We start from the raw sequence: 16,349 nt of genomic DNA, 5'->3' as shown, positions 1-16,349 counted from the left end.
GGGCAGTTTTCATTTATATGCTGTTTATTGTTGACGATCGCGTTATTTTTCATATGCTTCTGCTTGCATATGAGATCGCACCTTTCTACATCTACCTTGCCTGTGTTTTTGATCGGGACATTCTGGACTCATTCAGGAGATGTGTAATGGCATGTTTGGCGGGGAAAGAGTTAATAATGTTTGTGACTAACAAACTATAATATAGTAATGCATTACTCATCTACCATGATAATCTTTGAATAAGTCTTTGAATTATCTTAATTCGCAGGATTTTCTGATAAAACATTGATATGCATGAATAAATCCAAATTTTAATTTTAATCTGTCATCTCTCAGGACGAAGCCTCTTCACCTCGCTTGCACAAAATGTGGTCCACCTGTAAATTTCCAGAGTCCGAGGTAAGAGCGCACACTGGACTAGAATTGAGGCGATTATGTCTCGCTTTGTTTCCCACGAGATAAAAGGCGCATATCGTTTCTCACACCCCTCTCAATACATATTTGAGATGGTAACCTTTGCGTTCACCGCACCTAATCGGCAGTTAATGCAGCGGCACTTCACTTGGCAGGAATATGGCATTGTGTCTCGTGAGAATAATGCCTCTGAATATTGAATCATGCTTCCAGTAATGTTGCCCTTGTCTTCCTGTTTTTCCAGTTCTATGAGCGAGTCCTGCTGCTGTCCCAGAGGCTGTACAGTTTACAGGTACAACAGATGACCACACTCATGTCTCACTCAACGTCAGCCACACACATCCTGTAATCACGACAGGATCTGCTTTAGAGGAATGTTCCAGCTTCAGGTTCCTCAGGCTGTGGTCATTTGTTTGCTCAGATGTTCACAACATCTGTAATATTGTGGTTAAACTATAGCTACATACATTAGTCCATTCTTTTATTTTCATTTTTCATCCGTTCTTTTGTTAATTCGCTTGTTTGCTCCTTTTAATTTGTTCTTGTTGCTCCTTCTGTCTTTCATTTGCTATTGCTTTTTTTTTTTGCTTTTGGGTTCTCATTTGCTCTTATTGGTTCTTTTGATTTTTGTTTGTTCTGTCATTCGTTCTTTCATTTATGCTGTTTTCTTTCATTCATTTTTTTTTTTTCTGTCATTATTTTTTCCTCAGTCGGTCCGTGTACTTTTGTGTCCATTCATTTTTCGTTTTTTAAACCATGACGAAAAGAATGAAAAAAGAATAGTTGTTGTATTTTTAAATGCTATGCTGAAAACCAAAATTGAAATTAGAACCTAGCCTTAATGTTTATCTATTTTGACATATCTTTGCCCTGTCCTTTGATAGTGGCATCCGCATATAAATGCCGCAATTTTTTTTTTTTTTTTTGAAAATTTGCAGCATGTAAGCTGCTATCACTGGTCCTCTTAGAATCATGATAAACAAAATCTATTCAAATTCTGAATGGATTAGCCAAGAAAGCGCGCAAAGAGCGCTCCCTTTATAATAATTATAAAGCTGTCATTCATTTCAGTTTATCGCAATCTCACAACGTTCCGTTATAATCAAGTGAAGCTCTACACTGCTCAATGAATCTCTTATTTACATCATGTTACACTTTGTTATAATGAGAGACTGTGCAGCACTGAACAAAACTGTTGCGTGGAGTCGATTCTAACTTAAACGCTTGGCCACTGCAATAGGTTACTGGTAGGTAGCCACGTCAGTAGTACAAGAGGGTGCTTATAGCGTCTGTATAGAGATGCCAAAAATGCTAGAAATTCAATTTAGAATTTATATACATTAAAAAATGTATATACAATTTTTTATGATTTTTAATGAAATTTTAAATAATGAAAATTACTTTGTGTCTGCTTATTCTATTCATCAGTGTTTGAACCATTAAAGAAGAAAATGCATTTTTCTTATTTCATTTATGAGTTCAAAAACAGAAAATGAATGGACGCAAAAGAACACGGACCCCAGTCTTCAGTCAGTTTGTTTGTTTTATTTATTTTTATTTTTTTTGTATTTTAGTCTTTGTTCTTTCATTTTGTTTTTTACTCTTGTTAATTTTTTGATTTTTTTTTGTTTTAGTCTTTCGTTTATGCTTTTTACTTTCACTTTTGTTTATTTTATTTTTGTTCTTTAATTCTTTTGTTTGTTTTTTTGTTCTTGTTCTATTACTTGTTTTTTCTTTTGTTTTTCATTTATGCTCTCTTGCTGTTTTCTTTCAGCCTTTTTTGTTCTTTTTTTTTTACGCTCTTGGTATTTTTCATTTTTGTTTAGTTTTTTTTTCTTTTATTCATTTTTCGTTTTGTTTGTTTGTTTCCTGTCTCTGTAGTTGTACTTTATTTGTTTTTCTTTTCCTGTCTTTCATTTATTTGTTTTGATGACAGTCCGTTCTTTGGCCTTTTATTTTTTCTTTCAGTTGTCCTTTAATTTTCTTTCTTGACTTCTTGTTTTTGTTTGTAATTGTTCTTTTTTCTTTTGTTATTGTTTTGTTTATTTTCACTTTTGTTTGTTTTTATTTTTCTGTTTTGCTGTACTCTCTTTTGATTGTTTTGTTTATTCACTCGTTTTTTGTTTTTGTCTTTCATTGGTTCTTTTGTTTGTTGACAGTCTGTTCTTTCTTTTAGTCTTTTTTTTTTCTTCTGTCCTTTTAGCTATCCTTTTTTTTTTTTTTCTCCATTCTTTTGGTTTAATTCTTTCTGTATTTTGTCGTTTTCTTCATTCACTTTTGTTTGTTCTTTTGACCTTTCATTCCTTTCCTTTTTGTCCTTTTTTCTCTTTCTGTCAAGTTGCTTGCTTTCTTTTTTGTGCTTTCATTCTGTTTGCATTGCATTAAATTTACATTCTTTCCAGACACTTTCTTACCAAACTCCTCACAATACAGTACACAAATCATGTTTGAGCAAATACAAGGCCAGGCAGCTGAAGCACTAATCTAAGCCTTAGTTACCAGGAAGCTCTTAACAACTATCCAAACATCAAGTCCTTTCTGTCTCCTTCCCCCTCAGGCCATAATCTCTCAGCAGGACAGTCACATCGAGCTCCAGAGGGCCTCTCTCCTCACCGCCGAGCGGGACCGTCCCGGCAGCCGGAACCGTGGCACAGACGTGCTTCTGGAGCAGGAGAAGCAGCGCAACCTGGAGAAGCACCGTGAGGAGCTTGCCAACTTCCAGCGGCTGCAGAGCCAGCATCGGCAGGAGCAGGCGCGCTGGGAACGGGAGCGGGAGAAGCAGCGGCGGCAGGCGGAGGCGGCCGAGCAGCGACTGAAGGAGTGGGAGGAGGAGTGTCGGCGACTGGAGCTGCGTTTGGCCGAGGAGAGGCAGGAACTCGAGAGGCAAAGGCAGACGTATCAGCAAGATCTGGAGAGGCTGAGAGAGTCCACGCGTGCCGTTGAAAAAGAGAAGGAGCGATTGGAGCAACAGAGGAAGTTTAAGAAGCACCACACAGTGCCAAATACGGCAGCGCTGTATGCACAGGAAGTTGGACAGGTGAGATGCCACCTGACTGTAGTTGTTTCCATATCCCTTGCTTCATTATAATGTAACACTTACTACTGGTCCCTACATGAATCTTGGTACTCTTGGATGGCTGCACAGGTTACTAAATAGATTAAAATAATCATACCAATCCAACTGGTTGACACAAAAGTATAAAAAATTAGGCTAAATAGGCTAAAATTTTAATTTCCGCTTTTCATTTTTACAAAAAAAGTTCACTTCATTCATAAAATTGTGAAATATTATTACAATTTAAAATAACTTTTTTCTATTTTAATACATTTAAAAATTTAATTTATTCCTGTGATGCAAAGCTGAATTTTCAGCATTACTCCAGTCTAGAGGTCTGCGCAGGACTGCTTTTTAAGTCCCGCTCCCGCGAGGTTATATCCCGCCCGCTCCCGCGATATATTTACTCTTTGTTCACCCGCTGTCCGCTTTGAATAATTTTCTTCCCGACCCGACCGTTCCCGCTAAATTTAGATCTCGTTTCCAGAATCACACATTTAAATTTCCTCTACTGAAAGAAAGACAGATAGGCTAACAAATAAAAGTGTAGTCTGCACAAAATTGTATTTGTTATTTTATTCGTTGTCAAGAGTCTTTTATTGACAGCAAAATGTTAAACGAATTTTGTGTCTTAAGACACGAAATTCGTTTAACATTTTTCTGCCAACACAGTAGGAAAAAAAAGTGTCACAGAGAAAATAAAAATGTACAAAAATTGTATTCCTTATTTTTATTCGTCTTGTCAGGATACAATTCGTTTAATCTTTACAACACAATAGGAACAAGTGTCGCAGAGGGAAATAAATATAGGTTGTACAAAAATGGCCTATTATAATTTTATTCGTCTTGTCAAAATACTAAATTCGTTTAACATCTTGCTGTAAACACAGTAGCTAGTCTAAGAAAAGAAGAAATAAATAAATTCGACATCTGTCATTTAAAATTATAGGCTAAGCAAAATATAAACAAAACCGAGTTGAGCGCTCTTCAAGGACAGCGCATCCACACTTTGCTCCATCTTTATTCTGCTCTGTCACTCATCGACAACCTGCCTGTTCTGTCTGTGGGCCGTATATTCACTGGTAGGCTAGCCTGCTCTGAGCATCGTTATGCACATGCTGCGCACAGACACTCGCAAATAAAACGAAGCACTGTTTCATCCGTGCAGCGCGTGCATAACAGTCGCATGCAGGCTGTACCGGTGCATGAATAATGCACAGATATGTTGTTCTGAAAAGATGCCGGGAACGGGATATTGCTAGACCGCCCGCTCCCGTTCAAATTGCACCAGAGTTACCGACCGCAACCGTGTTTTATTCGGGAATTTAATCCCGCGTCGCAAGAAATCTGGTCGGCAGCCGCATGAATGCAGACCTCTACTCCAGTCTTCAGTGTCACATGATCCTTCAGAAATCAATCCAATATACTGATTTGGTGCTCAAGAAGCATTTATTATTATTATCGGAGTTGAAAACAGTTGTGCGAGGTCATGTTTTTGTGGAAATCATTTATCAGGACTCTTTGGAAAAAAACTCTATTTATAGCCTCTTAACAATGTTTAATATTTATCTCAGTTTACATTTTAATCAGTTTATTTATATTAAAAAAAAAACGTACATTCATGTTTATTTGCATTAATGTTTTTAACAATAACTTCTGAATCGATTCATTGAAAGGGACCATTTGAACTGAATCTCAGAAATGAATAGAACTTTGCAACAATGAATTTAGAAGTCCAACTCAACTCTATCATTAATATTTGATACATCACCCAGCTATTTCAAGGAAATGGGAGCTGGCATACATCAAATTAGCGTAATGTCACCTCTGTGCTCCCTTTTCAGTGCCACATGTTATTAAAATTTCTAGGTATAGGTGTGCCAGCTGAGAGCATCTGCCTTTCCCACGCTCTCTTTTCAGCTCTGCTATACCAGTACAATCAGAGGGAACAATGTGGCACTGTGAGGTTACATAGCAGTGGCTTTGCTAATCTACCTGCCACCCTGCCCTACCTGTTTGCCGATGAGCCTGCCAGATTACCCAGCTAGCTCTCTGGGAAAAAAAACAGACACTCGGACAAGTGTTGTTTGAACAGTCTTAACTGTAAAAAAAAAAGCCAATCTCTGTGTAAACAGCGTATAACAAAAGTCACATATTGTGTGATTTCTAGCTCTCAGCAATACTGAAACCATCCCAGAGATGACAACACACTAAAATCATGGCGAACAACCACATTTTCTTTAGAAAATAGAAATATGTACTTTGCATTTAGCATTTCATCTGGTTTTCATCAAACTCAGGGGTTTTTCGTGCTTTCCTTCAATCACGTTAAACTGATTTGAGCACCGTCGCCTGTCTGTCCATTTGCGTGTGCGTACTTGATGACTAACCCTCTTATTTTGACAGATTACTCAGAAAAGGACTTCTAAGGCATCTTTCAGCCTTCGTTCAAACATTTGTGTGGAACTAACAGAAATGGGGAACTTTCCTAATGGCCATAATGTCGTGACGTTAGCAATTTAATAGGCAGTGACCAAGCGAAATGCAATCAAGCCCGGATCAATCAGCATCAGTGTTAGTAATTTTATAGTATTAAGTAGGAATGTGCATTTAAAGTTTATGGTCCAAAATCAAACAGCCACAGCCGGTTGTGTGTTTGCACTGCTGGGTTACAGATGAATATGATTCAGCGCTTGTGGCAAAGTGATGATTTTTTTATTTTTTCTACTATTATATGGGATGTGAGAAATGGCATATTTTCAAAATCAACAAGATCTTAAGGAAGTCCTATATCACATTTATTAAGATCATGCACTGTAATAATAATTGTTGTAGGATTTACTTTTAAAAGCGTTTTTCTCTCAGAAATTGCTTGTCGTTTCTTTGTAAATACTTGTGAAATTTACAAGTAACACATTGAATTAAACATGAAATTTTAAAGTAGAAGGTTCGCAGTGTGTAGGGCTGCACAATTCAGCCAAATATTTTGTGATTATCTATCAAATATGACCATAAATTATACATATAATAATTACTACTTTTACTAAAAAATAAATATTAAACAAATTTAGAAATATTACAGTTTAATACTACTTTAAAATAAAAATTAAGAAATGTTTTGTAGTACAACTATAAAATTACAGTATTGTCCAAACCCTAAAAAATTTTGAACAATTTTTACTTTCAATGCAACACTGACAGCACCAGGTGCAATGCAACAGCTAAAGACGTCTTTCTGCACGTGTAGTTTAACTGATAATTAAAATTTTTCGATTTTGATATTAATTGTCTAGTCTGTGAATTTGTTAGAAAAGCCCTGCTTTAATGGCTGTAGTACCGGAAATTAATTTGGACATTCAGAGACTGTTACACATTTTAGCATGATAAACACCCTCTCAGAGACGGTACGCCTCTAATTTATTCCCTTGTCACCACCACTAAAATCATAAATCTAGATAAGCTCACTATTCAAGCTCAATCAAAAAGCTGGTTAGTTGACCATCCTAATCCTTCCCTAGTAAAGTAGGCTAAGAATCACATGATTTTTAACATTTGTATATAGAGTTCTCAAATGTTATAACGACACAAACAGCCCCTGACTGTAAGATGCCACAGCTTTGTTATTCATTGTGTGTATTTAAGGTCATGGAGACATGTCCGATCATGCTCGGCTTTGTCAGATTTCCTGTGATCTCGGCTTATCTCAGGTTAGTACGGCTATCAGTACATAGTAACCGTCTGCCCGTGGTGCCAGGCTACAGACCTTGTTCAAATATACACCATATTGTGGAGATTTATGATGGTGTGCAGAAATTGAAATGAGAATATGCTTTTCAATTCGTTTAGAAAGTTCTAGCTTCAAAGAAGTGAATTTGTAATGACCTAAAAATGTTTTTTACTAAATGCTAGTTGAGAGAAAGAATCAGACTAACAACATGGATGTACGTTATTTGCCAATGTAGTTTTTTTACGATTTCACTATGATTTTACGGTTTCCTAATTGGGTCGTTTGTCTTTGTTTAGCATTTCCACCGTTCGCTCGACTAGTTTTATTATGCGCTGTATTGTTTTATTATCCATCACGCTGTCAGCTTTAATGACAGATATATTGGGGGTTGTTCGACCTGTTCTTTTGTTACTGCCTTAGTCACTTCCGTATGTTAAACCACGGCTCAACTCTTAAGATAACGTTGAATTTTGGTCTTTCATGTGCTCCTCTCTCTCATTCATATACGTTCAACTTTGACCTCTAGTTCCAAAGAAGGCAACTTTTTATGGCCAAGTATATTTTACCTTTGAAAGATTTATATTCCACATTCCTGTTTCCAGGGAGTCAGTATTTGTGATGCTTCATCGTGAGGTAAAAACACCCAAAACAACCCTTCAGAAACAGGTATTTAGCACCATGATTTAAGAGCCACGTTTTCAGCAGCGAGCCCTTCCGACCAGCCAGTGCACAGCAAATGTATATTTGCTCGAAGTATCCAGGGAAGTCTTGAGTTGGGAAAACCGCAACGTATAATTACCTGCCAGCACCCTTTCATTAATACCAGCGCTGGAATTCGGCCAATCTTAATTGTTTATGTGATGTCAGTCAAGTCTTTGTGCCGCAAAATCTTGCACACCCCTCGCATTTCTAACGCTCTGGAAACCTTATATTTACTGAAGGCACCTTAAAGACTGGAAACAATAGAGCATCTGTGCTGGGATCCCAGCGTTTGGGAAAAGTACTCGTGCTCCACAAAGGCCATGCTGTGTGATGGTTCAAGATGATGTCGCCCCGGACCAGTTGGAAAAGTTCAGTCTTTTCCGACCTCTAGATCAGTGTTTCCCAATCCTGTTCCAACACTACACATTTTGGATGTCTTCCTTATCTGACCAATCTATTTCAGGTGTTGGAGTCTCTACTAATTGAGCTGACGAGTTAATTCAGTTGTGTTTGATTAGATAGAGTTTGAAAATATGTAGGTTGGGAAACACTGCTGATTGAGGATCCCTGAAGAACATCTCCCAATGTTTGAATGTTCTCCTTAACATTTTTTTGTAGAATGATGGAAATTAGAGGGTTCAATTATGACTTGAAGTACAATGAACCGATTCAGAAGTGTGGCTCGAGTTTCCAGAAGAGTTTGAAAATGTGTTGTGTTGAGGTGCGTCCAGAAACAGTGTTGGGAAACAATTTTGGCATACCAATTTGAGTCCGATTCAGTCCCTGGGTGCATCTCAATCAACTCGCTAGTTCAGTAGTCAGGGCACTGATCAGGGAGTCAGCCATTTTAAGGGCTGTCTCAATCGCAAAATCCTTCCAGTGTGGGATTTTTTATTGAGAGAACGTTCCAGTGCAATGCACCACTAAAACTAGGGAGCATCAGTGCTCATTGTGCTCCCTTACTGGAAATTGCATCACATTTCTGAAGCACGTAATATACACAAGCCAACTCGATAAATATAAAGAGAATAAAAAATATCAAAAAGAAATTGGTCCTGCCTGTTCTTGATTAATACAAGTGGTGACGTTCTACAATGTTGTCCATTGACGTTGTATGTAATCATGTCACCGGAAATTGAGTAATCACTGTCCTAATGTGCAGTAAGCCAGGGTACTTACCAGTGACTGGATTCGTGTTTATGAACAAGAGGATCATGCAGAACCTTTAAGCCCGGTACACACCAAGCCGACGGTCGGCCATCGGGCAGTTTTTGTTTGTCGGCCGACTAAGTTTTCTCAGTGTGTTCCACACTGTTGGCTGAAGTTGGTCCTCGTCGGCTTTTTTTCGGGTATCTGATTGGCTGTTCAGCTGGCAAACCAGTGCACGAGAAAGGCGCAGGACGGACATGCTACTTGGCCGTCGGGTGTCGAGCATCAACTTGGTGTGTCAGGACAACTTTGGACCCAGATTCTGCCGACGTGAGCTGACCCTGCAGTTTGCTTTCATCGCCACTAGTTCGTCAGCATCGGCTTGGTGTGTTCCAGACATTACAAACACAAATTTAAGGGGTTTTGGAACCGAGGTGGAAGAAACAGCATTTCTTCGACATGGCAACAGTGCGCTACTAAAGCAGCTCTTCTTTGTCTTCTCTAGTGCAGCTCAACCAGGCATTGCCTGTGGGCGGGGATTATTTAAATGAGTGACATTGTGACTTCACACTAGAGCTGTCAAAAAAAAAATTCAAATTTAAAATATTCGTCGAATTTAAAAAAAAAAAAAACCACATTTTAGGTGTCAGGCAGCCTTATCAGTGGTGCACGGAAGTTTTTCAGCCATTTTGACAGTCCTACTTCACACTATCTATAAGATAGTCTGAACAAACTGTTTGTTGTACTTCTTGAAAAGTGTTTTATGTTAAAGAGAGTATCTCCTTTTAGAGTGGACTTTGAGCTTTGTAATCATGCAGAACATCTTTAATGCTCAAACACAAAATTTATACACTAACTAAAGTTAAAAAAGTGAAAAAGCGTAATAGGACACCTTTAGGAGACATGTAAAATGTGCAGTGTTGGGTGGGCTTTAGAAAAGTGGTTGAGAACCACGGCTCTAGATGATTGAGGATCCCAGAACAACACCTCCTAGTGTTTGTATGTTCTCCTTAAGCACATTTTTTGTGAAATTATGGAAATTGGAGGGTGTAATTGTGACTTGCAGAAGCATAATGTACAGATTGAGGAGGGTGGCGCTAATTTTAATTATATCTTTGAGGTGTGGAGAAGATTGGCCATTTTCACACCTTTTAAACATTGTAAATGTGACAAACAGTTACATGATTATCCAATCTTTTCCATGAACTAAGGGTGTTGGTAACTTCACGGTTAATTATTTGAACTCCTTGCATACATTTTCGCAAGGTTCACTCCTAGGTGCATCCCAAAATCACCCAATCACCCTTGGGCCCTTGAGCAAGACTTGCTTGCACCAGGTGGACTTTCCCTTCCGAACAGTGTATAGTATGTCCTTTGGATGAAAAGTTTTGTGAGGGAGGCTGCTCACTAACTGTTAGCTGCTGATGTGCATTAATAATCTTTACCTCATGCTTAACTTAGTCCTTTCATGTGGAGCTGTCTTCAATTTGTGTTACATTTTATGCCTGTGTTGACAAAGTGTGCTCAAGAGCGCATCAAACGTCTTTGTTCTGCACGCAAAGCAGCATGTGTTTTAAATTTAGCTTCGTCCTGTAAATCCCAAACTCTTCTGGATTTCCTACACAGCACATTAGCTTGGTATTTCCTGCGTGTCATGCTCAAATGTTGATCTTCAGAAGCAGAGTTAAAAAAAAAAAAAAAGCAGCAATTTAAATGTAGAAGGTACATCTTAAACCCATATTATGTAATTTAGGCTTTGTTCATTTAAAAGATGCATTCATCCAAAGTAATTTACAAGTAATGAAGAACAACATGAATAGCAGTTCAAGACAAGTGATTTATCGCAACAATATTATCTGTTGTTTGAAGTTCTGCAGTTTGGACAATTGGTAGTTATTAATAAATCCATTTTACGTACATTGTGCCATTGAGGTCAGTGCAACAAATTGTGTGAAAATGGTTTCCTGTACAATTTAGATCTGTCTCACAGACAGAACAAATTTCAGTGTAAATAAAGACATTCTGGCATAAATTCAATAAATATAAATGGTTCAGAGATCCGTTCTTTTATAATTTGTCGTATTTGATTCTGTTGTAGTCCACTCTCATATAAATTGTTACATTTGGTTCAACATTTGTAAAGCTATTACTGGGTAAACTGTTGTTGCATTCAATTCAGTTTTTTGTAAATCTGTTGAGTATATTTTCATGTTCAACTCAACTGTTCGTAAATCCATTCTTGCGCAAGTTACGTAATGTAGACCAATTGTCAAATCCATTTTTGCTGAAGTTGCTGCATTATATTCAGTTTTTCATAAATGTATTGTGTATATCGTCATGTTCAATTTAGTCATTTGTTAATCCAGTCTTGTGTAAATTGTTACATTCAAGCCATAAATGTGTAAAGTGTTGCATTTATTCAGTTTTTCATAAATCTATTATTCTATATATTGTCATGTTTCACGTTCGCAAATCAGTTCTTGCGTAAACTGTTGCATTTAATTCAGTTGTTTATAAATCTGTCATTGTGTACATTGTTGCATTCAAGTTAAATGTTTGAAAATACGTTTTTGTAAATGATTGCAGTCAGTTGTTCGTAAATCCATTTTTGCATGAATTGTTGCATTTATTTCAGTTTTTCGTAACTCAGTTGTTCGTAAACCCATTGTCACTTCACATACGTCAGTCCTGGTAGTGCTTCATTAATGATTGGATGGAGACTTGTTGCTAACATTTGCATTTCGCTTTGTGTTTTAGCTTTCCAGTTCCTCCAGCTTCAATGGTGAGCTGCTGCTCGGCGGAGCAGGAGACCAGACGCTTCCTCAAAAGTCGCACCTGAGGGCCTCTCTCTCCGTGTCCCCCGCCGACTACCTGGAGCGCCCCGAAGTCCACTCGCGCCGCGAGAGCTCCTGCGGCACCCTACCGGCCAAGACAGAGGTTCCCATCCATCTCATCAGCACCACAAACCAGCTGCACAAGCAGGGCAGCGTCCAGCAGCAGATACCGACCAAACTCGCTGCCCTCAGCAAGGGCAAGGAGAAGAGCGGGAAGGGCAAGAGTTCGCACCGCACCGATAGTTTGGGTTAGTACTGGTCTGTTTGCGACCACCAAATGACGTTCCTTTGGAGCGAATTTGCCAATTCCTGAATCCATCTTCACTTTTTCGTAGCTTCTGTTGACATGAAGCAGATGCTGCCCATCAAGCTGTCATCGAGGGATTCGGATGGAGGTCACAAAGCACGCCGGCCCATCAGCCCCCACCAACCTCAACATTCGCACTCAGGTAAGACAAACAACCGCACCCGACATTCCTGGCCGAGCCTGAACGAGCCATATCCCACTGTGTAAACAGTCATTAGGCCCAACTGACAGGCCTGTTGTTTGGTTTGCTCGCCCTGCAGATTCCCTCAGCCCTCCAGACACGCATACGGACGCCCAGTCTAGCCTCGCGCCCGCCGTTCTCAAAACCCACAACCAGACCTCCCAGCCCACCCTCACGTACACTGTTAGCGACGAAGCCGCCAAGGAGGACGTAATCTTTTTCTGAAGCATCCGATGGGATGCAAAGACATTGTGTTAACGTTTCGGATGATATTTTACTTAAGGAACACGCTTTAATCCTCCTAGTCTTAACAACTAACAAGTTTTATTGAAGCCTGTAAATTACGACAAAGAAAAATGTGTTTTAGTTTATACGAAAAAAGGCTGAGTGTTTGTCCAGAAAACCCAAAGACTTTGACGGACAGCTTCAGGTGAAGGACATTTCTGTAGCACGAGCTCCGAACGGGCGATATAAAGGACGAATGGATGTTTTTAGGTTGCTTATTGTTATGGTGAGCAATTTTGCACAGCAACAATGTCCCATTTCATTTCAAACACAGTATTTGGGACGACTGTTTTCTGTTGGATTTGTTGAGTTTCATTTTTGGGTCACTCTGGAACATTATTGCTTATGGAAAATGGCATACGTTGACATTGTTAAATTGAAGTCAGTTTTGACTGCACACTGTGCAAGCTTTGTTGGATTTCAGCTTGGATTATTTGATTTCACAAAAGCCAACTCCATTTCAGTGGTCATTTTATTCATGTGGTACATGTTTTTAGAGATTACTTCCAAATGTTCACAAAAAAAAAAAAAAATTAAGCAGCGGACATGAAGAGAATCCAAGATTTTATTAACCATTATTCTGTTTTTAATTTATATGTTAGTAGATCTTCCAAATGGAGAGAGCGGTTGATCTGAGTATTTTGAGATTACTCAAATAGAAATCAGATGAAGGATACAAATGTTTTAAATGATAAATGAACCATGTTTTCACCTTTCCAAATGATCAAAAAGTCAATTTAAGACATGACTTGGCTAAAATACGAACGACTGAATCTCATGAAAATTATTAAGGTCCAGGTTGTTAATTACTCTAAATCCCCCCTCCCTCAAAAAAAATTAGGAAATGAGTAAAACAAAAATTTTTGCTTTACTATTTTTGCAAAAATTATGTTGACATTTTAATGTCATTTTCTCCTAAAGTTTTCAATGCCATGCTGCAAAGAAAAATTGTTTCAAAATTATTTAAATTGTTTAAAATGGTAGTGTTTTTGCTTTAGTGTTTTTGTTTTTAATTTATTTTTAATAAAATGAACAAAAAATAGCTGCGACTGAACAATTTGTTACTGTATCACAGTAATAAGAATTAGGTTTGTTTGTTTTTTTGCATTACGATATTGAGAACTTTCAAAATTTAAATGATCCTAAAATAGCTTTTACTGTCTTTTTTAAAGAAAAAAAAAATTTAATTTTTATTTGGGGGGGTAAAATACGACATTAATGTTCACAGTTCCGTTTAAGTTTAGTGCCAAATATATTTAATTATTGTGGTAGATGTATACACAGTTTTCATTTTTTGTTTGTTTTTAACAAACTTGACTTCCCATCCTAGTTATTTCCACATTCAAGAAGGAAAGCTTCATTTTAATCTTGTTTCCTTTAAACACATTTCACATTTTTGCATTTCCTCCTTTCTTATGACCCACATTCATTTCATTCCATGTCTAAATTAAGTCTCTAAAGTTCTCAAGCTGAACACACAAACAGCATTTGTGATGTAATACTTTGGATTTCAGAGTAATGCCACCAAAGACTAGGATTTAAACCACTCCGTTTCTAAATCTAACCTATGAGCTGTGAATATAATGCATCTCTGATGTCAGTTTCCTGTGACCATGTGACTTATATGTATATGTTGTACATAGTTTCCTTTTAACATAGACAAGATGTAGATATTATGCAAGGATGTCATATGACCACTGAAATTACAGATGGATCATTTGGGTATAGTTTTGTTTGTTTCATTTGTTTCAACCATGAATCTGTCATTGAGTGTTTTTATTTCAGTTCAAAAACAACCCATAATGCATTGCTTTTGGATAACATTTCACCTATTCCACTTGATGGAACAAGTATTTTTGATGTTATGTTTATAAAAACGGCTTGATTTGATATTCATCCTACATTTTGACTTCCTAGGTCCAATGCTTTTCCGTGGTGCAAGTGAAGGGATATTTTCACACTGTAGCAGATCGGCTTTGACTCTCAATGACGTGTAAATATACGTCACATGATGTTGATGACCTAATAATGAAGTTAGTGACTAAATGCTGTTTGTCTCACTCCTTTAGCTGCAGCGCACTTTATCTCAGAATGAATTGTTTTCTTTGATTTGTTCAACCGTGAGCTTAAAAAAAACATCATGTCGCTTTAAATTGTCACTTGATCCGGCCGGCATTCATTGTGACTGAAGCTTCTTGGTGTCTGTGATTGTATGTCATAATTGTAGACGTTACGTGAAGAGGATTTCTTGTCAAATATTGTTGTCAAATTGTGTCTAAAAACTATGATTTTTCTGTTTCCAGTTACACTAGCCACTTTTCAATACCAGCAAACTTTAAGGGGGACCCTAAGTGTTAATATTTCTGATGTTTTGTGTCTTAAGATTTTAGCACGCAAGGCCAGTTTTTTTCTACCACAGCATTGTACTCACTCTACTGAAGAAAAATAGAAAAACTTGTGAACACTTAAAACTGCTGCCTTTAGAGACATTTTAGTAATAAAATATGTGGGAAAAAATCTGACTCTTGAGTCTTTACTCTTATTCAAACCTCATTGTATCTGTGTATGGAAAAAAACTTTTGAGGAGTAAACTTCGTAGAAGTGTACTGTATCCCACAATGCAATGTGCCCAACCTGTCCTTCCGTTTCCTGTGCGACGAATGAACAGTAAGTAATCAAGTGCAATGTCTAACGTATTTTTTGACTCATTATTTGCAAAAACCTACAATATTTTTATGCAAAATGTGCGAAATAACTTGGAGGCCACTCAATTGATTAAACGTAATATAACAAGATCATGTGACAAATGTGGAATACTGACTTTTTAAATGTTTACAAATGCATAATGTACAGTTTTAAAAATATTTTCCACAATATTAGTCTAATTTTTTTATCATCTGAAATGAATTAATAGAATGCAATTAACATACGAAAAATGCACACATTAGAATCATTCGTGATACAGCTTCACCTCCAGAAGTGAGTGCAAGGTTTTTTTAATGAATCTCTGCAAATCGCCTCTCCTAATAATGTGCTAATTAGCAAGTTTCACAATGAATGCGGCTAAAGGTTACAGTCTCTCAGAGAGCGGCTCGGAAGAGAGGGGTGGGGTCAGCAGAGCTCATTTGCATTTAAAGCCACATGCAATAAAACGGCTTGCTGTAGACAGAGCTGTTTTTGACAGGGTAAAAACAGTGTTGTTTTACACTACCATTGAGAGATTTTAACCAAACTATGTGACGCACTTTTCATTAAGACCCTAAAGAATCATGTCAACTTGTGGAAAATGGGCATTTTTTTGAGAAAGTAAAAATACACAAAGTTTCCTGTAAGGGGTAGGTTTAGGTGTAGGGCGATAGAAAATACAGTTTGTACAGTATAAAAGCCATTATGCCTATGGAGAGTCCCTACAATTCTCAAAAACAAACGTGTGTGTGTGTGTGTGTGTGTGTTTTATTTCTCACAACAATGCAATCTCGACCGGTGCAACTTCCAGAAAAAGCGGAATGTTTTTTTTTTTTTTTTTTTTTACAATAGTACCCAGTATCCACCTTATTTTTCAGTGCAGGCCTAAGCTTTTTTTCTTCAAATGTGCTTCTGATTCATTAGAAAACTGCAGTGCCCAAAACTGTGAAAATATTTGCACTTCAAACCAGTGTGTTTATAATTAAGACAATTTATTAAAATGAAAATTT

The 16,349-nt window shown here is 37.6% G+C and overlaps 1 protein-coding gene across 3 annotated transcripts in view; it reads left to right on the top strand.

The window, feature by feature from the left end:
* Window positions 1–15,190, top strand: part of LOC131530084 (rho guanine nucleotide exchange factor 18-like) — a 54,123-nt gene extending 38,933 nt beyond the window's left edge. For all 3 annotated transcript variants that reach the window (XM_058760203.1, XM_058760200.1, XM_058760202.1), the window contains 6 exons: window positions 337–399; window positions 659–706; window positions 2,972–3,451; window positions 11,805–12,129; window positions 12,217–12,330; window positions 12,449–15,190. In XM_058760203.1, coding sequence (XP_058616186.1) covers window positions 337–399; window positions 659–706; window positions 2,972–3,451; window positions 11,805–12,129; window positions 12,217–12,330; window positions 12,449–12,594 — 1,176 coding nt within the window. In that variant the 3' untranslated portion in view covers window positions 12,595–15,190. The remainder of the gene's footprint in view (window positions 1–336; window positions 400–658; window positions 707–2,971; window positions 3,452–11,804; window positions 12,130–12,216; window positions 12,331–12,448) is intronic.
* Window positions 15,191–16,349: the final 1,159 nt, after the last annotated feature.

This window comes from Onychostoma macrolepis, chromosome 22 (genome assembly GCF_012432095.1).
Source record: "Onychostoma macrolepis isolate SWU-2019 chromosome 22, ASM1243209v1, whole genome shotgun sequence".
NCBI classification, from domain to species: domain Eukaryota; kingdom Metazoa; phylum Chordata; class Actinopteri; order Cypriniformes; family Cyprinidae; genus Onychostoma; species Onychostoma macrolepis.
This window is presented reverse-complemented; position numbering and strand designations above follow the sequence as displayed.